Source organism: Rhamphochromis sp. 'chilingali', assembly GCF_963969265.1.
Source record: "Rhamphochromis sp. 'chilingali' genome assembly, chromosome: 19".
Taxonomy (NCBI): Eukaryota; Metazoa; Chordata; class Actinopteri; order Cichliformes; family Cichlidae; genus Rhamphochromis; species Rhamphochromis sp. 'chilingali'.
Window position 1 is genome coordinate 1,015,781 of NC_137946.1, and position 24,287 is coordinate 1,040,067.

Below are 24,287 nucleotides of genomic sequence, written 5' to 3' on the forward strand. Positions count from 1 at the left end.
CTTATTCTCCTCGATCTGAGCGCTGCTGTCGACACTATTTCTCACTCTGTTCTCCTCAGTAGGCTGGCCTCCATCGGTCTCTCCCATACTCCACTAGCCTGGTTTAAATCATACCTGTCTGATCACACTCAGTTTATTCAACTCAAATCCTTCTCTTCTCAGTCCTTCCCTCTGAGCACTGGCGTGCCGCAGGGATCTGTCCTGGGCCCCTTCTTTTCATTATCTACCTTCTTCCGCTTGGACACATTTTCCATAAACACAATATCCAGTTTCACTGTTATGCTGATGACACCCAGCTGTATCTGTCCACTAAACCTGATTCTGCTCTCCCCCCTCCTCCCTCACCCTCTGCTTAGCTGAACTAAATTCATGGTTCTCTTCTAATTTTCTCAAACTCAACAGTAACAAATCCGAGCTCCTCTTGGTCGGCTCTAAATCTACATTATCCAGAACCAACAGTTTCTCTGTTACTATCAATAACTCGCCGGTCTTCTTGTCTTTCTCTGTGAAAAGTCTGGGTCTCATCCTCCACAGTACTCTCTTTAAATTCACACATTAATAACGTCACTCGGTCTGCATATTTTCAGTTGCGCAACATTAATCGTCTCCGTCCTTCTCTCTCCCCACATGCCGCTGCCATTCTTGTCCACAGCCTTGTTACTTCCCGGATCGATTACTGTAATTCACTTCTTTCTGGTCTTACTCAAAAATCCACCATCAAGCTCCAACACAGGACTCTGCTGCTCGTATCATCACCTGGACCCCTTCTGTCCACCACATCACTCCTGTCCGGCAGCAGCTTCATTGGTCAAATATCGCATCAATTTCAAAATACTCTTGTACACATTGAAGGCTATTCATCATCTCTCTCCTCCATATCTCTCTGACCTGGTTCACATCACCGCCCCATCTCGGTGTCTCAGATCTTCTTCTTCTCTTTCTCTCTCCGTCCCCTCTCCTCGTCTTGCCACCATGGGGAGCTTTCAGCTGCTCGACTCTGGAATTCCCGACCTCCTGATTTAAGAAATCTCACTTCCTTCTCTCTCTTTAAGTCCCAACTCAAAACTCACTTGTTCAAAACAGCTTATCCCACATAACCTCTCCACTCTGCTATTTTAAATTTGTATCATTATTATTATTACACCATGCTGTCACCTGACCTGCAGCGCCAGGACTCCAGCGCAGAGTGAAGACGAGCCGATTGGCTGGTTTGAGCTGGAGGACGACTGGAATGATGTGGAGATCAAGCTGCAGCAGTGTCGTGTTGCCAAGGTACACACTACATCCAGTTAGTCAGCTCCCTTCATTATTGGTGAACGTTTAGTTAGTCTTTAATATTGTGCTGTCATTGTCACACCACCTGTAATTCTTCCGTCTTCACAGTTCCTGATGGTGAAATTCCTGTGCACCAGGCAGGACAACGCCGAGCGCCTTGGTGTGCAGTCCCTCAGCTTCAGTGGCTACTTGTGCCCTGGGACAGAGAGGCTCGCAGACCTGGATGACCTCAGTCCGAAAGGAGAGAGCTTTGACGGTGATGCTGTTACCGGCCTTTGTCTGCTAAACAAGACGCTCTTCTTCATACAGCAGCTCACACGAGACATGGTACCTACTTGTTAGATAAAAATACCCCATTTTATCCCCAAAATTGGGAAATTACTGTGTGACAGCAGCCAAAACATGAAAAATGACTTTCACTATATTAAAATGTAAGAGGAAAAAAGCATCACAAGACGAAATGGCTCCGAAGAGTTTAAAAAAAAGTTTTCTTTCTTTGTATTAAACTATTAAACTAAGACTCGAGCTTAAATCTGAAATGAATGCAGGTATGAGGTGGTAAAGATTTCCTGCATCTGAAACAGATTTTAAAGAGAGCGTCCTTCTGTGTGTCCTGTAAGCGGTACAGAGGGTGATCAGGATTATCAGCATCCAGTCAGCGCAGCCACAGACGTGTTGGCTGATGGAGCAAAAGGCGTGCTGATTCAGCAGCACTGATGAGTTACTGTGGCGAGTTAGACAGCTAGCAGCTCAATGTTGAGGCCGCGTTCCCTCGGTGACGTTTCAGTCATAGCTAGTGCACGCCGCCATGCACCTTAAGTGTCCTGAAACCAGACACGGTCACACTGGTTTGGAAACGTGTGAGCGTGGCAATAACTCCACTCACGATGCTCCCACTGGGCTCAATAACCTCAGTAAACTCCACTGCTGTGTTTTGCAAACACCTACATTTCCCACGAGGATCTGCTCCATCACTAAACCCTGTCATTTCCTGCTGGCTCCTCTGAGATCAGAGGTTCTGGGCAGTAGACCTGTGAGCACAATCAGCTGGTGACGAGTCTCCATTAGCAGGAGTTAGTAGAGCTGTAAAGACTGACTTGCATAACAAAGGCAGCTGCATTTGGTTGAATCATAACAGGCAAGAAAAACCAACTTTATCGGTGATAAAATCATTCAGATAAAAAAAGAAAACTGCCACTCAGCACGGTGCAGGGACCGTAGGATGAACGCAGTAGTCACTGGGCCACATTCAGATATAGTTTGAATACTATTAAGACCGTTATTAATCTGGAAAGTGCTGAAGAGGAAACCTACAAGAAAGCAAGAGAAAAATGTAACCTGTACGAAATCAGTAAACTAACCTGAGACATGAGACAGTGCGCCCCCTGATGGCCATTCAGAGTCATTGCAACATGTTTCCCATCTCTTTATGACTGATAGAGCTGCGTGTTGTGTCTACAGGATGCCTCTCACTGCAAGCAGAAGTATCTGTTGGAGTTCAGTGGCCTCAGCCTGAGCCTCTTCTGGAGCTTCTACAGCAAACTCAGGGAGATGTGAGTGAAGCTCTTCTCTCTGCCAAGGCTGGCACTTGTTGTTAGAATTACTGGAATGATAATTACCACTGAGTCAGTCAGTGGGAGTCCATGGCTGCTGCAAGTTAGCATGTTTCTTTCTTCCAGTGAGGGCGAGGAGGTGACGAAGAGCAGAGTTCTCCTCCTCCAGCTGATGCAGAACTGTTTCCCCATGCTGCCCACCCCCCGGGAGTCCCAGGGCAAAGAGGAGAGCAAAGTACCAGATGAAGCTGGCGCAGCAGCTCGTCCATCCATGTCCAGCAGCAGAGATGATCTCAGTGACTCTATGAGGGCTGTGTGGGAGCTCTACACTCACCTCTGTCACAGTAAGGAGCCGTCACAGAGCGAGGGAGCAGCTTTGTAAGCATCAGAGAAATCCGGCGTAGCAACCCTGTTTGTGGTTTTTGTTGTAGTTGTGGACAGTCCGGAAGGTGAGACATCCGTGGAAAAGGCTTTGCACACAGAAGCGGTGAAGGCCGTTCTTCATGGAGCGGCTGTTTTCTTCCCTGATAAACGTGTCAGGCGAGACAAACTCTTTCACATGATGGTGAGTTTGTAAGTGTTATTAAGCAGCAGCAGCGTAACGATTCTCCTAATGTGTATTTTTGTGTTTTTCCAGAAGAACATTACAGAGGAGGATCAGCCAGAGTCGGTGAAGGTTACCTTTGAATCCCTTTGTAATTACTTCAGGTAAGCGCTGTACAAACACGTCATCATATGGTCCTGTCAACATGAGACATCCCGAGGAGTCGGTGACGTCTGTGCTTCCTCTGCAGCGATCAGGATCCAAGTGGCCTTCTGCTGCTCCCTCCTAAAGGAGCTCCCTCAGACTTTGACATCAGCCCAATACTCTCAGTCATGGAGACGCTGCTCCTGGTTGCCACCAGAGAGGTAAGCCCGCTTCTCACGGGTGGACATTGAACGTTTCTTTTGTCTTTCTAAAGTTCGCTTCTCCTCGTGTCTTCTGTCCTTCAGTGTGAGGTCATGATGGTGGATGAGAATAGCGGCGCCAGCAGATCGGTCCTGCTGTCGTTGTTCTGGGCTCTGCAGGGCAGTCTGCTCTCCTGGTGCTACCTGCAGCTCAAAGGAGGAGCGTCCACGGCCATTGCAATGGAGCTGGCCAGAGACATCCTGCTGAAATGTGAGACGCGTCATTCCTGACGACATACGTGATTGTCAGGGGTTGTGTGTTTATCAGAGCATGTGTGACTAAGCTGTATGATGATTTGTTTTCAATAGATGTGGATCAGTTCTTGGAAAGTGTCAAGTCGATCCTTGGCTCGCTCTTGGAGAGGTACACTGGAGCTCAGATTACTGCAAAATTAGGCAGCTCTATCATAGCCACAGTCTTCAGACAACTGGTAATGCTCTCTTGTGTTATGCACTTTAATTGGCTTCATAGACACATCTAGAATAGTGCGTTGTGAATAATTGGTTTGGGTCCTGGCAGATGATCTTCCTCTTGGAGCTGTGCCCTTTGGACATCCCCCACAGCCTGCTGCTGCAAAGCTTCTCCTCGCTCGTTGAGCTGCTCAGAAGCCTGTCAAGCGACACCGGAGACATCTTTTCTAAGGTCAGTCCACTTTGACCGCTAGCATTTCTGTTGCCTCCACCCATCGTAGGGGTGCGAATGAAGCCGATATCATGTATTTGGGGAATGGAGGGTCCAGAAGGACCAGTCTAATTAGTGGTGAAAAGTATTTAAAACCATAAGAAAGGCAAATCACGTGTTTTTGTGGGAAGAAAGCCAGTGTTTCTTTCTGAAATGCACAACAGAGGTACTTGTATTATCAGTCCAGTTACTTTTGACCTTCAGATAACGGAGGCTATATAAACGTACTATGTCTAAAAATGTCTGTATTTCCTGTGACATAATACTTCTACAAGTGATGCTGAAAGTCTGCGTTCAGCCTCGTTTTGATGTGTTTGAGTTGATCCACTGTGTGGTGTTCAGAGCTACACAAACAGTGCAGCAGTCCACAAACTTGTTGTAACCTGTCACTATAAGGTGGATCAAGAGAACTGGCACCAACCCCAGCAGCCGGTGGTGCTAAGGACCTGGAACATGGAGTCCCCGCACAACTACGAGAACAGCCGCCACGAGACGAGCATCTTCGCCTGCCCCGGTGCGACGTCGTTCGAGGTGGAGTTTGATGAACGCTGTGAAACAGAGAAGAGGTGACGTGTTTGTAAATGTTTGTTTGTTTGTCTTTGAAATCCTTTGTGGGGATTTTATCCTGTTAACTGTGCTCACAATATTCGCAGATACGACTACTTAGAATTCACAGATTCCAGAGGGGGAAAGGTCCGCTACGACATGAAGGTCGGAACTGAGAAGTGGCCAAAGGTAGGCGAAGGAAAATCACAGGCCAGTCTTCAGATGCGTCACTGATGTTTACGAATGTGTCCTTGTGTGTTTGCTCCTTTAGAAAGTGACCTTTGACACCGGTCCCCAGCTGCAGTTCCTCTTCCACTCTGACAGCAGCAACAACGAGTGGGGCTATAAGTTCACTGTAACAGCGCTGGGTTTACCAGACATCACCATTTCTTGGATGTCAGATCTGCAGCTGCTGGTGGCTCGTCTGATGGGTCGCCTTGCATCCAGAACGCTGGCGTTGAAATCTCCGCACGGTGAGACGGTTTTCATGAGGCTGGCCTGAGTCGCAGTTTATCAGAGCAGAAAAGAAACCAGTTTGAGGCACTAGCGTGTATTATTGTGGGTTTCTGTCTCCAGAGGTTCGCAGTGTAAAGGAACTTCCATCAGGGAAAATGTCCCATGTTCAGTCTTCACCTTTATGGAAACCCATCCTGAGACATGGGCTGTGTGACAAAAGGGAGGCGACCCGAACAAAAACAATCACAGAGCAGGTAAAAAACGCTCTGCTGCCTCAGTTACGTACAAGCACCGGATGCTGCTGTTGCATTAGTCGGTGACCTCGACTGGAAGATGCTCTGATGGTGTTTTTCTTTTTCTGTGTGGTAGGCGAGCACGTGGACTCTGGATGAGCCGACGGGCTTCCTGGAGGACTTTGCTCGCTGGAACCCTTCACAGGAGCTAACAGACGCTAGAACAGAGCTGATGAGGACCCTCATGCAGGCTTGCAGGAAACAGGCGATGAGGAACGAGATCACCGCTGGGTCAAAGATAGACCAAGCTGTGAATGCCATTTGGGCAGCCATGGTGTACCACACACCAGCCCTCAACCTCGCACTTCTTAGCTATGGTAATCAGCGCTCATACAGCTGTGTTTTTGTGAGTTTGTTCCTTAATTAATCTTCTGAATGATTTTCTCCCATCTGTGTTTTTGTGCTAGTAGTTAATCCGGACTGTAAATCCAGTCTGAGTGAAGAGTTCGTGCAGGTGTATTCACTAGCAGACAGCATCAGAACGTGGATGGTGAGTGTAACACGGGACATCTCCGCTGGCTCGTGCTTTTCATGTTTCTGACCTGTGACTCTGCTGGGATCTATTTCCTGTTAGCTGGAGATGAAGCAGAGATATCTGGTTGGCAAGATGAACAATCATGACGAGCGGAAAGGTGGTCCTGATGAGGTTACCATGGAGACACTGGGTGAGTGCTTCTTCCTTTTTAATGTCATGTCTTGGTTTTACTTTGCTTTTTCCTGACATTTTAACTCTTTCTTCTTGTTCTCAGCTGAGATGTGCATCGAGAAGAGCCTCTTGTTGTTCCGATTTGCTCCTTGCGGCGTTCCATGCCAAGGCAGCGACGCTCCCAGAGCCACAGAGAGCAGCAGTGCTCTGCTGTTCCAATCAAGTTCTATTTCAGAAGGAGACTTCCAAGCCAGCTCATCTGTGGGACCTCAGGCTGCAGGGTCTGAGGAAAGCTACGAGTCCAGGTCTGGACAGAGTCAGTCGTCCGGTACTCACATTCCCAACTCATCCTCATGTGGCCACAGCAGGCGAACCCATCGAGACTCGACAGAGAGTCTCTCCCCCCAGCCTGGGGAGCCAGCCTCCCCCTCTGCTTACAACCGCAAAGCTCCGTTCAGTCGGGCACGCCTTCGTCTCCTGTCCTGCCGCTCTATAGAAGAGCCTCGCATGACTCCCTCAGTCAAAGATCGCTACCCGATACTCAAACACATCCTAAACTTCATAAAGGAACAGGCTCTCACAACAGCGAGGTGAGAAACTGCTACTCTCCTGTTTGGTAACGCATAATGAGACTTGCATCCAGGGTTAAGTCCTCGTTCTTCTTCCTGCAGCATTCTGCAGACGCTGTCTCTGAACAAAGCGCAGGCCCTGAGTGTGTGCAAGGTGCTGGAGATGGTTCAGCAGTGCTTCCACTCCATGGGACAGCCGCACCTCTTCCAAGCCCCCTGCATCCTGTTCCTACAGGAGCTGCTGGCATGCCAAAAAGACTTTACCTGGTAAATCTCAGTTTTTCCGTTTTAATTCATTTACGCATGAACCTCCATGACACAGGAGCAATCAGAATAAGGTCACAGAATATGATGCTGCACGCATACTGGTCCTAGTGGGATAGTAGGTCTTAGATTTCCATAATGAAAATAAATGAATGGATTCATTTAACCCTTTAAACCCTGACCTAATTTACCTTTTAAAGCAGGGGTGTCCGACTCCAGGCCCCGAGTGCCGGTGTCCTGCAGGTTTTAGACGTGTCCTTGATCCAACACAGCTGATTTAAACGGCTAAATGACCTCCTCAAGTTCTCCAGAGGCCTAAATGAACTAATTATGTGATTCAAGTGTGTTGACCCAGGATGAGTTCTGAAACCTGCAGGACTCCGGCCCTCGAGGCCTGGAGTTGGACACCCCTGCTTTAAACACTCACCCAGTTAAAGGGTTAAACTCTGCAGATTGCAGCAAAGCACGCAGAGTCTCTCCAGGCCCCAGAAGACTTTTTACAGCAAGAGGTTTTTAACAGTTGTGTCCCAAAATGTGATGGCAGCAGTTTAGTTTGGTTCTCAAGTCTTTTTGGAGATTAGTCACCGATGTCAGTTTGGTGTTTTGCTGACTGGCTGCACAGAAACAACATTTTCTTTGTGTTTTCCAGTTATTTCTCTCAGCTGTCAGACAGCGGGCAAAAGCTGGGAGAGGAAGTGAGGCGCTCCTACCATCAGCTGGTGCTCATGCTTGTGGAGGCGGTACAGGGCTTCAGCAGCCTCAATGAGAAGTGAGCGCTTTCCTCTAACCCGTCGTGATTTTGTGAATTTAGATTTGTTGCAAGTGCAGGAAGTGTTGTTGTGAAAGTGCGTGCACGGTGACCTGATCGTGATCACTGCCCCACAGAGCGTTTCTGCCGGCCCTGTCGTGTGTGCAGACCTGCTTGTTGCACCTCCTGGACATGAACTGGGAGGCGCACGATCTTCCTTTCTTCCTGAGCATCAATCTTCCTGACCTCCTCCTCAGCATGTCTCAGGAGAACATCAGCGTCCATGACACTGCCATCAGGTAATCTCAGTGCTCGTCTAAATGTACGAAAAGCTGCTGAAGAAGGCAAAAGACACCTCAGTTTTCACAAACTGCTTCATTCATAAAGTTTCTTCTGTGGTTTAACTTCATCTGCAGTCAGTGGACAGAGGAGGACGAGATTGCAGACTACAAGAAGAACCAGGAGTGGATGGATGAGTGTATGGACGGGATGTTTGAGAAGTGGTATGACAAAATTGATGAAGAGGAATCGATGGAGGACAGGAGGAAGGTACACTGCAGTCCATGAACGTAGGACTGTTTGATATAACCATATATATCAGATGACGATATAAAAACGTTCTTTCATTTTACGCTATCGTTTGTTTCGTGGTGTCACAAAAACTGTTTACGGCAATATTTTTACATGGTTCTGATGTCACTGTAGTGGCTGTGTTAATTTATTAGTTCTCTTTCTCTTATATGTAATATAACCACACTGCTGACGGACAAGCGCCTGTTTTTATGCGTTGTCATTAGCAACAGCGACGGTAACACCATCGCGTGTCCGCTTGTTTATTTTCCACATAAACCTTTCACAATAAAGCTCAAGATCCTGTTGAGACTTTTCAAAATAAACTGAATCACGTGAAAGAGCAGATTATTTACAGATGAGAAGTAAAAACGAGCCGCCAGGTGCTAAAAAATAAAGCTTAGACTCAAACGTTAGAACAGGCTTTTCCCCGCAGCACGCCGTGTAATAAATACTCACAAAGGAAACGGCGCCGTTACAACTTATGTCTAAAAATGTATCGTTTCATGCATCGTTAAAACACTCGACTCCAGCTACACGACGCGCAGCAGGAAACACTTCACGTCGAGCTGCCCGAGATTCACAGAATTTACAGAAAATGTTAAATTTGTGATTTATATCGTTATCGGACGATAGATGTCTTATATCGGGATATGAGATTCTGGTCGTATCACGCAGCCCTACATGAACGTTTCAATGTTCACAGCCAGACTCGCCTCAAAGCTGGCTGCGTTTTCTCTTCTCCACATTCTTCCCTTTGCATTTACAAAAACCTGCAGATTCGTGCTGCAGCTTACACACATGTGCACGCATGCTCCGTCATTTTAAAAACTCTAATCAGGCACGTGCTCCGTCCACAGATGCACATGTTCATTGCCCGCTATTGTGACCTGCTCAACGTCGTGATCTCTTGCGATGGCTGTGAGAGGATGGCACCTTGGCACCGCTACCGATGTCTGCAGTGCATGGACATGGACCTCTGCAAGACCTGCTTCCTTAGTAAGTGCATGACACCGATGATCAGAGGACCTTCCCGTAGTCGTAGTTATACTCACTCTGGATGCGTGTATATGTAAACCAGGTGGTGCCAAGCCTGAAGGCCACGAGGATGACCATGAGATGGTAAACATGGAATATGCCTGCGATCATTGCCAGGGGCTTATTGTAGGCAGCAGGATCAACTGCAACGTGTGTGAAGACTTTGACCTGTGCTTCGGTTGTTACCACGCAAAGAAGTATCCTGACAGGTGACGCGCGTCAACTCACATTTAATGTTGAGGTTGGCCTCTTTAGTTCTCCTTTTATTAAATGGTTATCGTCCCATCGCCAGCCACCTGCCCACCCATCGGATCACTGTGTACCCCATGGTGACCATACGGATCAGCGATCGCCACCGTCTCATCCAGCCCTACATCCACAACTACTCCTGGCTGCTGTTTGCTGCTTTGGCCCTGTACACGTCAGAGCTGAGCAGCGAGAAGCAAACGGATGGAGACACCTTGGACAGCGACACTCTGAACGTGGCCAAAGCCCTGCAGACCCACTGCTCCCAGCTCATCACTGACTGCTTGCTCAAAGGACAGACTGGCAAAGGTAAGTTCACAGCAGTGTAGCACTTGCATAATTTTACGTTGCACAGACTGGTTATTAACATGTAATACTCTCTGTTTCTCCTGTGCTCTGCATAGGTTTCCGTTCCTCTGCTTTGCTTGCTCTGCTGTCCACCAACGATTCTGCTTCTGACAGCGAGCTGTGTCCAGTCTCTCCCGAGTCCTCTCAAGAGCTCAGCACAGCCACGGACACCTCCTCGCTCCCTGGTAGCACAGCAGCAATCTGCTCTCCTTCATCTCCTAAGCACAAGGTGGGGAATGCAACTCATGTTCAAAGATAATGTGACGTCCTCATGTTTGGGTCTCGCCGATTTACAGAAAAGATGCAGAAACGCGTAAAAGTCAGCCTGTCCTCTGTCAAACAGGACAAACCGTCAGATGAGAAAAAGGCAGAGGAGGGGAGCTGTCCTCCTCCTGCTCAGCCAGAGTTGTCGCTCCCTCCGAGCAGTGGGCCGGGGGACAAAAAGAAGCTGGTCACTCAAGACACCCTAGACTCCGCCCGGCTCAGCCAGACCCCGTCAGTGTCCAGCGAAGACGCCCTCTCTCCTGTGGTCCGACGTGAGTGCTTTCACCCAGACGCTCGGCCTGGTTCAACTCAATGTATTCATTTATTTATTTACTCTTCTTTGCTCCAAATTGTGGACCAGGAGCAGTCAACTCGCCAACATCTGATGTTGTCAAGGAAACTGACGATAGGCTGCCCCCAGTTCCCCTTCAGGGGCACGTGTTCTCCGAGTGCTCAAGAGAGAGGATCCTGGGACTGCTGGCAGCCATGCTACCTCCAGCCAAACCAGTAAGAGACCAAAATCATTTTGTGGGGTTAAAACATTAAGATAGGAGATACAGCTCTCATGTCTGTGCAATAAATATGGAGTTACAGCTACAAGGCTAATCTGCTGTCAGCCGTTTAGCTTGGCTGAGGTCAGGGGCTGGCCCAGATGACACTGTGGGCCATACAGCAGACTCTCAGGGAAACTCCAGTCAGTACGAAGAAGCTGAATTACACATTTAAACAATGAGAAGTGGACAAACGGCGAGCCTTGATGGACGGCACCTTGTTGTCCAACTGTTGGACAGTATAAATGATTTTGTACATGTTTCTAAAGGTTCGTCACTCCTATGACTGCGCTGACATATTCTCCTCTTATCCTCACGTGTGCTGTCTTCCTGTCAGGGCTGTTCCCTGTGTCTGCCCAGTCTGAGCTCCATGCTGCCACAGCTTTTTAAGGCAGTCATTTCCAATGCTGGCTCTCTGAATGAGACCTACCACCTCACCTTAGGCCTCCTGGGTCAGCTGCTGCTCCGGATCCCTCCGATGGAGGCTGACGCTGCTGTGACAGAGGCTCTGGCTGACAAGTATGAGTTGCTGATACAAGGAGAGATGTCCTGTTCAGACATCCAGGGCTGGAAGACCATACAGCTGCTTTTCAGCCTGGGCGCCGTCTGTTTAGACAGGTAAATATCATTATGTTATTATCCACCTGTTGCAGACGAGCCAGGACGATGTCTCTGCTGATCACAAATACAGGACAAAGTTGCCTCTGTGTGAAAGATTTTAAATTAACAGTCATGTGATTGAAGTGCAGATCAGCCTTTATTCACGAGCCTTAACAAAATACTGCGTGAACTGTTTTTTTATACGTTGGTCCCTTTTTAGAGGCTCGATAGTAGTTGGGCAAAGTGACATCACTTCAAAGAGAAGGACTGTTTTTAATCCTTTTCTTGAATGCGTGGACATCAGCGCTCTGACAGACCTGCAGCTGCCCTCACATACTTTTCGTTTGTCCGTCTTTCTGCCTTCAGGTTCCTCTTCAGTAACTGAAAAGCTTTTGGGTTCAGTTTAAGCGTCTGACAAAAGCGCCAGTCTTTGCCATGAGACGCTCTCGGCTTTGAGTCATTGAGTGTTGAGCGATCGGCGTTGCAGCATTTGGCTGAATCTGAGCAGAGTATTGGTCAACAAATTCATCCTGCTGCTTTCTGTCAGCTGCTACATTTTGCTCTTGAGCAGGGTCGGCATGATGAGTGCCGTCTAAAATGTCCTCATGTGCATGAACAATAAATGTAGTAACGCTCTATAGCAACAGTTACTATAATGAACAACTTCATCGAACTGTATTTGTTCACAGATGTTGGCAAAGTGCATTTAATGGTCTCTGTATATTTATGGTCCCCTCAACAATGATGCGAAAAACTGGGCCAATACGACACGTTTGTTAATGCAGGGACACACGTGTTAATGTGGTCCTGGTCTCCCACTCAGAGTCTCCGAGCGTCCACATTCAGACCTGAGGACACTCTTAGTGTGACGGGAGATCAGCTCGCACAGATCTGTGAGCCGAATACTGTCAATAAGCCCCGTGCAGTGTTTTTAAGACAGTTAAACGTGTCAGGTAGTGACGTGCAGCAGGTGAACGTGCAGCTCCATGAACACGCACAGCTGTGGATTCAGCTGCGCTCGTAGTTCTGCAAACTTTGACCCCGCAGAGTCGAGCTTTCAGTTCAGTCGGCTGCATTTCGATGTCCTCTGTGTCTGAGAGACGAATCCAGCTGCTTATTAAAGCTTTCTGGTTTGATCAGGAAAGAAAACATTGGTCCGAACACCTCAGTCCTGAAAGCGTCTCGAGTCTTCGGATGTATCCGTGTATTTCCGTGGTGCTGACGCTGGCGTTTGCTGTTAGCTCACATACCGTCGTTGAGAAGTGCACAGCTGTGTCTGTGCAGTGCGGCCCGGCCGTAGATATTTATTTCTTCATGCACTTTCTCTGGTTAATGCGTGTCGAGCCACATCTGGGCGTGCCAGCTGTGGCTCGAGTGCCCAGGGTTGATGATGCTCTTTGTCCAATTACTTTTGAGCCTCTGAAAATGTCTGAACGATAAAACATGTATAAAACTGTTTGTACATCCTACAATCCCCTGAACGTCGATCGCAGATCGATCGATTTGAAATCCCCTGCGGGGCTTTATAGAGGGAAACTACAAAATTATGGGCCTAACGGCAGAGGTGGCGCCAGCTGCTCATAGAAACCAGTTTGTTTGTTTTTCCCTGTTGTTGTTTTTTGTGGATGTGTAAACAGCTGTTTGGATGTTTGGTTGCAGTCGCATTGGCTTGGACTGGGCATGCACGGTGGCAGACATTTTGCACAGTCTCAATGCTTGCCCCGAGTGGTGCACAATCATCGCCGCCTTCACTGACCATTGCATTCAGCAGCTGCCGCAGACTCTGAAGCGCACCAACCTCTTCACACTGCTGGTGCTCGTGGGCTTCGCCGAGGTGGGTAGAAGACAGTTGATGCTGTGGAGTCTGAAACCTTACTGAGACTCTGTGAAGCCTATTGTGACGTGTGTGTGTGTGTGTGTGTGTGTGTGTGTGCGTGCGCGTGCGCGTGTGTGTGTGTGCACGCCAGGTGCTGTGTGTGGGCACCCAGACGGTGTTTATCGACAACGCCAATGAAAAGCACAACATGATCTTGCTGAAACACTTCACAGAAAAGAACCATGCTGCGGTGGTGGACGTTAGAACACGCAAGAGGAAAACAGGTTAGCACAGTAGCTTCTGGACCGCGTATGATGAGGAGTCATCTTTGGATTAACCTTCTGTGTGTTCGCTTTCGTAGTGAAGGACTACCAACTCATCCAGTCTCAGGATTCTTGCACGGTCAGTCTACCGGGGCAGCCAGAGGGCCAAGGCTGCCCAAAGACGCTGCTCAGTTGCTACCTGGGCAATTTCACCTCCATTATTAGCCACCTGTTGCAGACAAGCCAGGACAACGGCTCTTCTGATGCCGTGGAGGCTTCCTGGGTCCTGTCTTTGGCTCTTAAAGGCCTCTATAACATACTCAAGGTACTCCAACCATATCCGCCCTCCACGTTGGACAGCTTCTTATCAACAAGCTATCCCCGACCTGTTTAACATGATCAGTATCCCACCTCTGATCAGACAAACTTGGCACGATTCCTTTTCATGTCCTGTTGTGTTTTTTGTTAAGAAGCACGGAGTGGAGCACGCACATGAAGCCATCCAGGAGTCAGGCCTGACCCAGCTGCTGGTGAGGAAGTGCAGTAAGGGGACCGGCTTCAGCAAGCTGTGGCTGCTGCGCGACCTGGAGATCCTCTCCATCATGCTGTACTCCTCAAAGAGGGAGATCCATTCCATGGCCCAGGACCCGGAGCGAGAGCAACGAGAGCAGGACAAGGAGCACGACTCGGACCACTCCAGCTGCTGTGCTGACGACACGGATGTCAATAAGCCCGACCCGCTGGAGGGTCTGGATGAGGAGACAAAGATTTGCTTCCAAGTGAGTTGTGCTGCAAACACGCGCAGCCAAACCTGGGGTGAAAGAAAACGCTCAAGACTTTTTTCCTTCCAAATGCAGATCACCCACGATGCCTTAAACGCCCCTTTGCCCATTCTGCGAGCTATGTATGAGCTGCAGATGAAGAGGACCGACTCGTTCTTCCTGGAGGTCCAGAAGAGGTGAGGATGAAGATTTACTTTGTGATTCATGGATTCACTCAAATCTAAAACTTGCTGTGATGTTGTGCTTTTCAGATTTGATGGAGAAGAGATAAAAACGGACGAGACGATCCGTACGCTGGCCCAGAAGTGGCAATCCAGCCGGCGGCCTCGGTCTGAGGAGCGGAACACCAAGGCTGTGGACACGGACATGATTGTGGTGTCTTGCATGGTGGGTTGTTCCAAAAATGCTCTAAAACAGCCAGTTTCTCAGTCAGTGTTACAAGTCGTTGTTTTAAATGATAATGTTCTTGATTGGCCTGGCAGTCTAAACCGAGTCACTGTGAAAAGGCCACAGAGGAGATCAACGTCGTAGCCCAGAAGCTCATCACCAACTCGGAGAGCGACCTCCAGCTCAGCTATGCCAAACAGAGACGCACCAAAAGCTCCGCTCTGCTGCACAAAGAGCTGGATGTGCGCAGCAACCGAGCCGTTCGTCAGTACCTGGTGAAGGTCAACCAGGCCATCGCCACGCTGTACGCTCGCCACGTGCTGGCGTCGTTGCTGGCCGACTGGCCCGCAGACGCGCCGATGAGCGAGGAGGCCCTGGAGCTGAGCGGGGCCTCGCACATGGCTTACATCTTGGACATGCTGATGCAGCTGGAGGAGCGGCCGTCGTGGGAGAAGGTGAGACGGGAGGCAGAAGTGAACAAAAGTAGTGTGCGAGTACACGATGGGCTGAAGCCGCTTTGTTTGCTTTTACAATCAGATTCTTCAGAGGGTGCTGAAGGGCTGCAGCCACAGCATGCTCTGCAGTCTCTCTCTCACTGCTTGCCAGTTCATGGAGGAGCCTGGCATGGCAGTGCAGGTCAGAGAGTCCAAACACCCGTACGATAACAACACCAACTTTGAGGTGAGTCGGTTGTTGTTGCTTCAAACGTGTGCTTTACTGAACATCTGAACTCCACAAAGACCTGCGCTGTGTTGGGATTCATGTCGTGTGTTCTGCCCTCAGGACAAGGTGCACATCCCTGGCGCCATCTACCTGTCCGTAAAATTCGATTCCCGCTGCTACACAGAGGAAGGCTGCGACGAGCTCATCATGTCCAGCAGCAGCGATTTTGTCCAAGATGTTCACAACTTCAGTGGGTCTCCGCAGAAGTGGTCCGATTTTGAAATCCCCGGTGAGGACCGTCCGTGTGTGTTTGCGTTTGAGATCGTGTGACTGTTCACTTCATATTTGCATCTCTGGCTTTCTCAGGTGATACCCTGTACTACAGATTCATGTCAGACATGAGCAACACAGAGTGGGGCTACAAGTTCACCGTAACGGGGGGACACAGGGGCCGTTTTCAGACAGGTGCCGTCCTCCTTCTGTTTGGGTTCAGATTCGCTTTGCAGCCTTTTTGTTGAACGTCACATTAACATCGGCTTCATCAACTCTTCTCTGCTCGCTCATCAGGTTTTGAGATACTGAAGCAAATGCTAGCTGATGACCAAGTGCTCAGCCAACTGCCACTAGCCGACATCTGGGAGTGGCAAGTGGGCGTGGCCTGTCGACAGACTGGAAACCAGCGACTGAGAGCCATTCACCTGTTGCTGCGTCTGCTGCAGTGTCAGTCCCAGACGTAGGTCGAGCCTCCTTCTTTTTTTCTGTAAATGCGTCCGTGACTGTCACACTCCCACCTGGATGCAGCCGTGCCGTCTACCTCTCATCTTTAGCTCAGCATCATGTCCTGGTGCAGGAGTGCACCTCCACGCAGCATTTGCATAGAAGCCTTCATACATGCTCTTGTAATCATGATGGAAATTAGGTAAAGTATGCGTTTAGAAATTTCCATATGTGCAAACTGACCCAGCAACCATCAGGTCACGATGAGGGAATTCATAGAAGTTGGTGTGTAGACGGGCAGCAGCTCCATCTTTAAGAGTGAAATCATCCGTTTAGCGTCCTAGAAAATCTCTTTAAAGGATTTTCTGCGTTTGAGTTGGGAGCTATATCAGCGGTCCCCAACCACCGGGCCCTGGACTGGTACCAGTCTGAGTCATTTGGTACCAGGTCACGATAGTTGAGGCTCGAGTGTGAAATTTATGGTTTTCAGGCTTTTTATCATTATTTTTTATCGTGGGTCGTTTCCTGTGTGTTATGAATAAATCTTCTTTTTTTGGTACTGGTTTTATTTTGTTGTATTTATCCGCGACACCTTAAAGGCCGGTCCGTGGTGCAAAAAAGGTGGGGGGGGGCTGAACGAGATGACCTCATGACGACAGACTTGTAAGATGATGAACAGACAAAGTTTGAGAGTTAAGGAGGTGATATTAGCATTTTGTGCCAGCTTTTCATCCTGCTGTTGATGTGTTGCTGCAGAGCCTGCACGCTGACGCTGCTGCGACCTCTGTGGCAGCTCTTCATGTCTATGGAGAACAGCCTGAGCCAGGATCCCACCAGCATCACGGTGCTGCTGCCTCTTCACAGAGCCCTCACTGAACTCTTCTTTATCGCAGAGGCCCGTGCAATCGTGAGTAATGCATCAACACACACGTCTGGTTTGCCATCCTCGTGGGGACATCCCATGGACATAACGCTTTCCCTAACCTCACCATCTATAATGAATGCCTGGCCCTGACCATGACACTAAAACCACCGTTTGAGTGTGAAAATGCCTTCAGCCCTGTGGGGACCTGGATTTGGGCCCACCAACATATGAAGCACACACACACACACACACACACACACACACACACACACACACACACACACACACACACACACACACAGCTGATCATCTAAAAATCCTTTTTCTTCATGTTTTTGTCACTTTTGAAATATGAAGCATTCCAACAGTAAAGATCTAATATGAAGGAGCATTTACTCAGAGCTCCTCTCTGCGTCTCTGTGAGCATGTTTACCGTGCACCTGTTCTACGCTCGGCTCGTGGCCAAAGCCATCTGTGGGACAGCGCCGTGCTGCACGGACGAGGAAGAGATGCTGCTCACTGTGATGCTTATGAATGCTCGCTCTCTTTCTCCGTCTCAGTTGTTTTGAATTATTAATGAAGAGAAGTCTCGAGATTATGAGCGCACCATCAGCCAGGAGTTTCCCATCTGTCGATGCAGGGGAAGCAGGCAGGGCCAGAAAAGCAGGACCTCTCCTGCAGCCTTCCCAGCGAGGCCCGAGGCTTCTCTCTGATAATAAAAGGACATCACTTAAATCATCTTACAGGACGGAGTCTCTGCTGCACCCGCTCGATGTTGTCACGTGTAAGAGAGGGACTGGCGAGCTGAGGTTCTGCAGTGTTTCTGAACAAGCACCAGGGGGCGGTAGTGGCGCTCAGTACATTTGCCTGGGATGCCCCTCATGAATACTGCAGTCAGCGTAACAACACATGATGGTGTGTAACGCGTTGTGTACAGCAGCACTGCAGACACACTTCGGTTATACAAACACGTATGATGCAGATTTCTTTCTTAGGAGTGAAGTGAAGCTGTGTGACGTCAGCAGTAGTTGTTGTTCACGCCGCGCCAAGTTCTCCAGTGAATGTGACGCAACTGTGATTTTCCTGATGGGTGTGAAATGGCTCCGTGGTTTTAACACCACACATGAACACGTCGTGTTGCAGCTGTCGAAGTAAGGGTGGGCTGAGATGTGCTTGGTCCGGGATTATTGGAAGTGTGGTTGTAAACTGGATTAGACTGGTGACAAATGGGCTACAAAGCATTTAGATTACATCCAGCCAAAACTGGGAATGCTGGTGTCCACTGTGGCTGACATACTGGGGAAGCATCTGTGATCTTCCTCAGAAAGATGTGACTAAAGTTGGCTGTCAGAGCTGACTGCAGTGATGATGCACGGCCATACTGACCAGCGCCGTGGTGACAAAATGTTCGAGTCATACGAAGCTAACGAGCAGCATCGAGTCCTCTGTGGCTGCATTAGCTCTGAGCGCCTACGCAGCTTATTAGAGGGCTTCAGGGGCCATCGGGCTTCACGTTCGGGCTTCTCGTTCTCTGAATGCACGTAAAGTTCATGGTCAGCTCCTCTGAGAGTCAATTAAGTCGCTGCCTAAGAAGGGAAAGTTGTGTTTAGGAATCCAAGCTGTAAGTCGTGCACCACTGCCTGTACAAATCGTCCTGGGTTGCTCCTACAGCGTAAACACTTTGGATGAATGCTGGAGCAGAGCTCTGGACTGTGTTTCCAGTGCTGTAAAAGCTCAATTTGGCCAGTCTCAGTCCATTTAGCCTCTGTGTAGTCTTATCTGTGTTTTCCAAATCCCTGTGCTTATGTAAGCCCAAGGTACATCTCTCTCATAGGGCCAAGTGGAAGCTCTCGTTTAGTTTGTTTATAATTTTCAATGACTTTTCCAACATCCCACGCTTCAGTTAGATGCTGAGATGAAGAGAGGTCAGGGAACCAGGCCTCATTTATAACCGAGCGCCTCTTTTATGTAGCCTGCTGCTCTGTTTCAGGAAGTTCCTTCTTTATCTGGTTTTATTCATGCGTCTTGCATGCATGCATCAAACTAAATGCTGGAATGGTGCAAACGATGCATTACTAATTTACCTGCGTTGGACGTGTCTTCCAGGCTCAGGGCGTCCTCCAGGAGTACCTGTTAGCCATGACCACTGATGAGCAGCTCCTCAACCACACCGCCATGGTAAGGCTTCCTCTCTCTCTTTGTCTTTGCATATTAACATATTCCTAAATTCAAAGCATTGCACTCAGCGGACGGTTGCAGCTCAGAGAAGTTGCTCGTGCACCTTAAAGTGTTATGCAACTCTTTCTTAACCACGCAGTCCCACTGATTGAACGCTCTTGAGTTGCTGTGAGTCAGCTCGCCTGGAGTCTCTTTTGCTAGTGAATCACAGAGCTGTTGACACCTAGCAGATCCCTCTGCACCCCCTCCCCTTGTTTTGAATGTGTGTGGGCTGTGCTCGGGACTAATGTATTTGGTAATTACAGTCCATTAGCATGTGTGGCAGAGCGAGCCACAGTGTCCTCTGCACTCAGGACCACGCAGTATAGCAGAGGAGCCCACAGGCAGTTAGGAGGAGCAGAGGATGCAGCATGAAAAGCACACTGTGGGTGGTTCTGCTGAGTGGTTACCTAATACCTGTCAGGGTGAAAACAAACCCAAAGGTGACACAATAGTCCAAACTGTTACGATAACAATGGATATTTGGGGCAAATCAGCTGATGTCCCAAACGCTCTGAAGCCACCGAGGACGGCTTCGCTCGCCGTCGTGTCTTCACAGCTTAAAGTAATGCACAGGGCTGCCCATCACTTACTGATCACTTAGTTAAACAGTGTGTTTTTGATTTGATGAAATTGCCCACCAGACCCCGTGAGCACGGTGACAGCCGAATCGGCGAGCGCGATGAGACGGAGCGTTCCCTGGAGCTGAGCTGCAGGCTGGAGGAGGGAGGAGGAAGCAATTAAATGAAACATTGTTAAAAAATTATTGTAGAGCCGCAAGATGGAAAGAGCAGAATGGAGCTTCATCATTAATCCTCCAGTGCATATATCTGCTCTCCTCTGTGAGGAGATAAAAGACACAAGTGTTTGATTAAATTAAGGCTGCATCCGCTGTGGCTGCATGCTTTATATTAACCATTAATGAAACGAGCAGGTATAATGTGAAAAAGGGACTGAAGTGATGAATCCTCTCATCCGACGGCCACCCTCAGCTCACTGATTTGGCTGCTCACTAGTTAGCTGTCTGCTAACAGTTCACTGCATCCACCTGCTTGCATGGCACTAGCTGCACTTAGAGAACTGAAAATGTGCAATTTATAGCTTAAAAGGAACGATGGTGTGGTTCACACTGGGACAAATGGGTATAACTTGGTGTGGGACATGTTTTAATGCTATGCAATGTGTCAAATGAACTGTGAAGCAAACCAGCACAAGTCGGCCATACTGGGTGTAATGTGTCCTTTCCTTTGGTGCATGTCTGCAGCCTGGCTGCTGCACTTGAGGAGCTGCAGACTCTTAAATGTCAAAATAGAAAGCTGAACTGGGAGAAAACAAATGTAAATGGTCTAAATGGTTTCTAGGCAATACTAAATATTTCTGTACTGCAGAGCAGCTCTGAACATGTTTGTCAGTGTCACACAGCCTAAACATGAAGCTGTCCAGTTTGAGACCAGGAGAAGACGCAGGTCCCCGGGAGCTGCAGACATCAAAAGTGCACCAACGTGAAAATCTTTCAGATCAAATATGTGAATCAATCTGCTGTTTGACACACTTACACTGAATGTTTCCTTGGAGCAGAAGCTGCATCAGCCTACAACAGTGCATGTTTCCTGATATTCTGACAGATCTTATGTGCAGAAATCAGAGTGATGCACGTGACCGACTGAATGTGACAGCGTTATTATTTATCGTGGAGGTGTTTGGGTTTTTGTCCCGCTGCCATTAGTGGACTCGACAAAGGAAAACTAGACCCCGCTCTGAGCAGGTGTCATGGTGGACCGATAACAGGACGCGGCTAATAAGGGACAAAGTTTCATAAAGCATAAGTTGCACCGTCTGTTAAACTGGCACAGCACAGACGTAGAGACGTTATGGCATCGTTAGTTTCAGAAAGTCATCCTTAATATTAACATCCGCACTGTTTGTTCCGCCTCATCGAGCCTGATTCTGTCGGAGGGTTCTTCCTCTTAATGGGAGGTTTTCCTCCCTGCTGTCGCCAAGCGCCTGTTCACAGGGGTCGTCTGCGTGTCGGGCCCTTTGCTGTAGTGTGATGCTGTATAGATGAACTGAGTATTTCTTTGTACCTGCAGCTGTTTCCTGACGTACTTTTGCTTTCTGTGTAGGCACTGAAGAACATCGCTGCCATCAGCCTGGCCATCAATTACCCCAATAAATCTACGAAGCTACTCAACATGTCCCCGTGAGAGGACCCGAGGGAAGGAGGAGGATAACTTGAAGGGGACACATCCTGACTCTGCTTGTTTAACAGGCACAGAGATCCAGAGGAGAACCTCGGTTTACCATCTACTGCTTTTCCTCTACCAGGACCCCCTCTTACTCTTCAGACGGTAGCTCGCAGTGCAGCACTGTGGACGTGGGTGTGGAGGGGACTCGAACAGCTTTCCACACTTACAATCCTTTTTGCCTTAGGGGACTCGGTTATATCAGCATGTGCATTCACTGAAACCGGAACAAATGTAGGGTGTAACTGTCATTATTTTTGACTTGAAGAATCTGTGCTAAATGACATCAAGTGTGCCAAATTTGCAGCCTTCCAGGGGAAGTGTTTTTCCTAGTTTTCCTGCCTTTCCCCTCCCTTCTGAACAGCGGCCGCTCTGGGTTGCGTAAGCACTTTTCAGACACGGGGCAGCTGACATTGCTGGCTTCATCAGTCACTCCCATAGGTGGTTTCTGCATTAATGTTCCTCACGCTTGCATTTTGACACACCCACGAGCCACGACAGCGTTGCATAATAATTCCACATGTGCAAAAGACCCGTAGACCTGCTGTTAGTATTGCACACAGGGAAATGTAACCACACCTTAGTGCTGTCATTGTCACTGAGCAGGATGTCTCTTTCTCTCTGAGAGCGCTGCAGGGCGTGGCTGAGAGACTCCGCCCCTCACATGGAAGCAGTGAGACACAGTTGGGTCCCCCCCCCCCCCCCCCCCTCCCTCTGTCACCTGCTTTAAACATACAGGAAGGTTTTACTAATGTTACAATTAAGCAAAAGAGGTCGTTCTGCACACGTTATTGTTGTTAAGGGCATCCTGTAAAAAGACAAAGTCCTGGTGTCGTGCAGGCACGCCCTTTAATGACACGCCACACGTTTAGACTCGACCTGCAACCTTCAGGTAAATATTACAGATCTAGGATGTTTTTGCCACTGAGACACGACGACAAGCCGTTCAGATACAGCCGCCAGTTGATCGTGGTGAAAACGGGTCACCTTGGCGATTTGCGTCTCCGTGGACACGAGGAGCATCCTAAAAATACTGTCCGGGACATTCGAGTCTCATTAGTCACCACAGAGAGAAAGTAATGACCTACTAGCTAATCCCTCTCCATCCTTCCTTGCCGCCTCCTCCTTTACTTTTTACCCTCTGTGCTTCCTTTCTTCTTCCTCCTTTTTTTTTTCTCATTGAACGGTGAAATCGACGTGTCTCAATAAATATGCTAAACATGGATCTGACCTGTGTATAAAGGGAACAAAGGCTCACAGGACGGGGATGAGGACGGCAGCAGAGGGAAATCTGAGACCGTTTCACTATTTTATGAAAAACTATCATGATGTCAAATGTTGTTCTTGAGAAGCGCCCGATCCCTCGAAGGCCTCGACTTTCATCGCTGACCCTGTGACACGTTACTATGAAGTGAATCTGACTGCTGTTCAACATCAGGTCCTCACGTTCAGTCGCTTCCTAAACGTGTCGTCTAACCCTTCGTCTCATCGTGCGGCACGTGGCCACGTCACGCTTCGAATCATGCATGTCTGAGTCCCAATCATTATTGGATAAATGCAGTTTTGAGATGTAGGAAGGCGTGGTAGTTTTATACCAAAGAAACTGTCGTCGTGAACGTCTGTGAGAGATCCTGGAGTTCGTTGTGTCTCTCACGCAGCTCCACCTGCGAGGCGCAGAGGAAACCTTGAGACGTCGCGTCGTCTTTTTTGTTTGTGTCTCTTTTATTTTTTCATCTTTTAATTCTGAAGTGGCCCCACACGGACTGCTGGTGGTTTTGTTCACACAAACATCAACCGCAGTTAGCAAAGGCCAAGATGTGCCCTCCGCTGGGCTTCTACAACGCCTCACCGATCTACTATGTGCCTATGGTTAAACTGAAGCAATCATAATTTAACTCGTGTTACCGGAGTTCTTATTAATTATATTTTAAAAGAGAAATATATTGTTTAATTTGAGGGTTTTTGTAACTTTTTACTTTTAACGTTGCTTTTCTTTTCACGCTGATATTTGAGGCTGACTAATCTGAATGTACATATCTGTGAATATTAATTGCACAGGAGAAAAAAAGACTTTGATATCAACCCCTTACAAATAAACATTACCGGCACTAACACGGACACTCGGATTCTGGTTTTGTATGCATGGCACACCGAAGGTAAAACTAAAGTCCTGCTTGGGTTGAAATGTCATCCATTTCTAATAAAAGATAGAAATGACTTAAATTTGGCGCCTGCTGTCATCTTTCTGTAGGAGCAGCGTGTGCTGCGGTAAATAAAGTTTGATCGCTCGTTCAGCAGTGATTAGAGCCCGCACAGTGAGCCAGCGCCATCATGAGTTTGCTTTCACCCTTTGACTTCTTAAAAACAAATGCATCTTATCCTCTGCACTATAAAACAAAAACCGCTCGCTTTGTTGTTTCTTTGAGCAGCCCCGTCGTACGACTTTGATTTATTCAGCGTCATCAGCTCATGGTCAGCCTGCTAGAGTCTCGGGGACAGCGCCGATGATCGCTGGGGCGATAATGACATTAAATGGAGGAAATATTCAATAAGGCTCCAGATGATTCAGTACCCCGCTGCGCCACAAAAGCCCCCACACTGGAGTGAGTCAGCTCTTCTGCTTCCCCTCCTCCGGTGCACCCCCCCTCCATGTCCTGCTTCCTTCTGATTGTTCATGCAGCTTCCCGCTGTGCTTATTCACCTGAGGTGGAGAAAAAGAAAAGGCTTGCACGAGCTG

The 24,287-nt window shown here is 48.5% G+C and overlaps 1 protein-coding gene across 4 annotated transcripts in view; it reads left to right on the plus strand.

The window, feature by feature from the left end:
* zzef1 (zinc finger, ZZ-type with EF hand domain 1) overlaps nucleotides 1-23,773 on the plus strand; it is a 29,196-nt gene extending 5,423 nt beyond the window's left edge. Inside the window, exons 12-54 of one of the 4 annotated variants that reach the window (XM_080867782.1) lie at nucleotides 1,167-1,272; nucleotides 1,384-1,602; nucleotides 2,737-2,828; nucleotides 2,955-3,172; nucleotides 3,260-3,393; nucleotides 3,466-3,536; nucleotides 3,623-3,737; nucleotides 3,822-3,987; nucleotides 4,086-4,207; nucleotides 4,297-4,419; nucleotides 4,855-5,024; nucleotides 5,112-5,193; nucleotides 5,276-5,477; nucleotides 5,581-5,714; nucleotides 5,830-6,070; nucleotides 6,161-6,243; nucleotides 6,328-6,418; nucleotides 6,503-6,989; nucleotides 7,071-7,235; nucleotides 7,882-8,001; nucleotides 8,118-8,279; nucleotides 8,397-8,529; nucleotides 9,411-9,549; nucleotides 9,632-9,797; nucleotides 9,881-10,143; nucleotides 10,239-10,411; nucleotides 10,526-10,718; nucleotides 10,808-10,953; nucleotides 11,335-11,615; nucleotides 13,257-13,431; nucleotides 13,565-13,697; nucleotides 13,775-14,001; nucleotides 14,147-14,455; nucleotides 14,534-14,634; nucleotides 14,710-14,845; nucleotides 14,941-15,300; nucleotides 15,383-15,526; nucleotides 15,629-15,797; nucleotides 15,875-15,973; nucleotides 16,076-16,241; nucleotides 16,982-17,132; nucleotides 19,197-19,268; nucleotides 21,431-23,773. In XM_080867782.1, the coding sequence (XP_080723908.1) occupies nucleotides 1,167-1,272; nucleotides 1,384-1,602; nucleotides 2,737-2,828; nucleotides 2,955-3,172; nucleotides 3,260-3,393; nucleotides 3,466-3,536; nucleotides 3,623-3,737; nucleotides 3,822-3,987; nucleotides 4,086-4,207; nucleotides 4,297-4,419; nucleotides 4,855-5,024; nucleotides 5,112-5,193; nucleotides 5,276-5,477; nucleotides 5,581-5,714; nucleotides 5,830-6,070; nucleotides 6,161-6,243; nucleotides 6,328-6,418; nucleotides 6,503-6,989; nucleotides 7,071-7,235; nucleotides 7,882-8,001; nucleotides 8,118-8,279; nucleotides 8,397-8,529; nucleotides 9,411-9,549; nucleotides 9,632-9,797; nucleotides 9,881-10,143; nucleotides 10,239-10,411; nucleotides 10,526-10,718; nucleotides 10,808-10,953; nucleotides 11,335-11,615; nucleotides 13,257-13,431; nucleotides 13,565-13,697; nucleotides 13,775-14,001; nucleotides 14,147-14,455; nucleotides 14,534-14,634; nucleotides 14,710-14,845; nucleotides 14,941-15,300; nucleotides 15,383-15,526; nucleotides 15,629-15,797; nucleotides 15,875-15,973; nucleotides 16,076-16,241; nucleotides 16,982-17,132; nucleotides 19,197-19,268; nucleotides 21,431-21,511 (7,120 nt within the window). In that variant the 3' untranslated portion in view covers nucleotides 21,512-23,773. The remainder of the gene's footprint in view (nucleotides 1-1,166; nucleotides 1,273-1,383; nucleotides 1,603-2,736; nucleotides 2,829-2,954; nucleotides 3,173-3,259; nucleotides 3,394-3,465; nucleotides 3,537-3,622; nucleotides 3,738-3,821; nucleotides 3,988-4,085; nucleotides 4,208-4,296; nucleotides 4,420-4,854; nucleotides 5,025-5,111; nucleotides 5,194-5,275; nucleotides 5,478-5,580; nucleotides 5,715-5,829; nucleotides 6,071-6,160; nucleotides 6,244-6,327; nucleotides 6,419-6,502; nucleotides 6,990-7,070; nucleotides 7,236-7,881; nucleotides 8,002-8,117; nucleotides 8,280-8,396; nucleotides 8,530-9,410; nucleotides 9,550-9,631; nucleotides 9,798-9,880; nucleotides 10,144-10,238; nucleotides 10,412-10,525; nucleotides 10,719-10,807; nucleotides 10,954-11,334; nucleotides 11,616-13,256; nucleotides 13,432-13,564; nucleotides 13,698-13,774; nucleotides 14,002-14,146; nucleotides 14,456-14,533; nucleotides 14,635-14,709; nucleotides 14,846-14,940; nucleotides 15,301-15,382; nucleotides 15,527-15,628; nucleotides 15,798-15,874; nucleotides 15,974-16,075; nucleotides 16,242-16,981; nucleotides 17,133-19,196; nucleotides 19,269-21,430) is intronic. The other 3 variants (XM_080867784.1, XM_080867785.1, XM_080867783.1) reach the window with 3 other exon arrangements.
* Nucleotides 23,774-24,287: the final 514 nt, after the last annotated feature.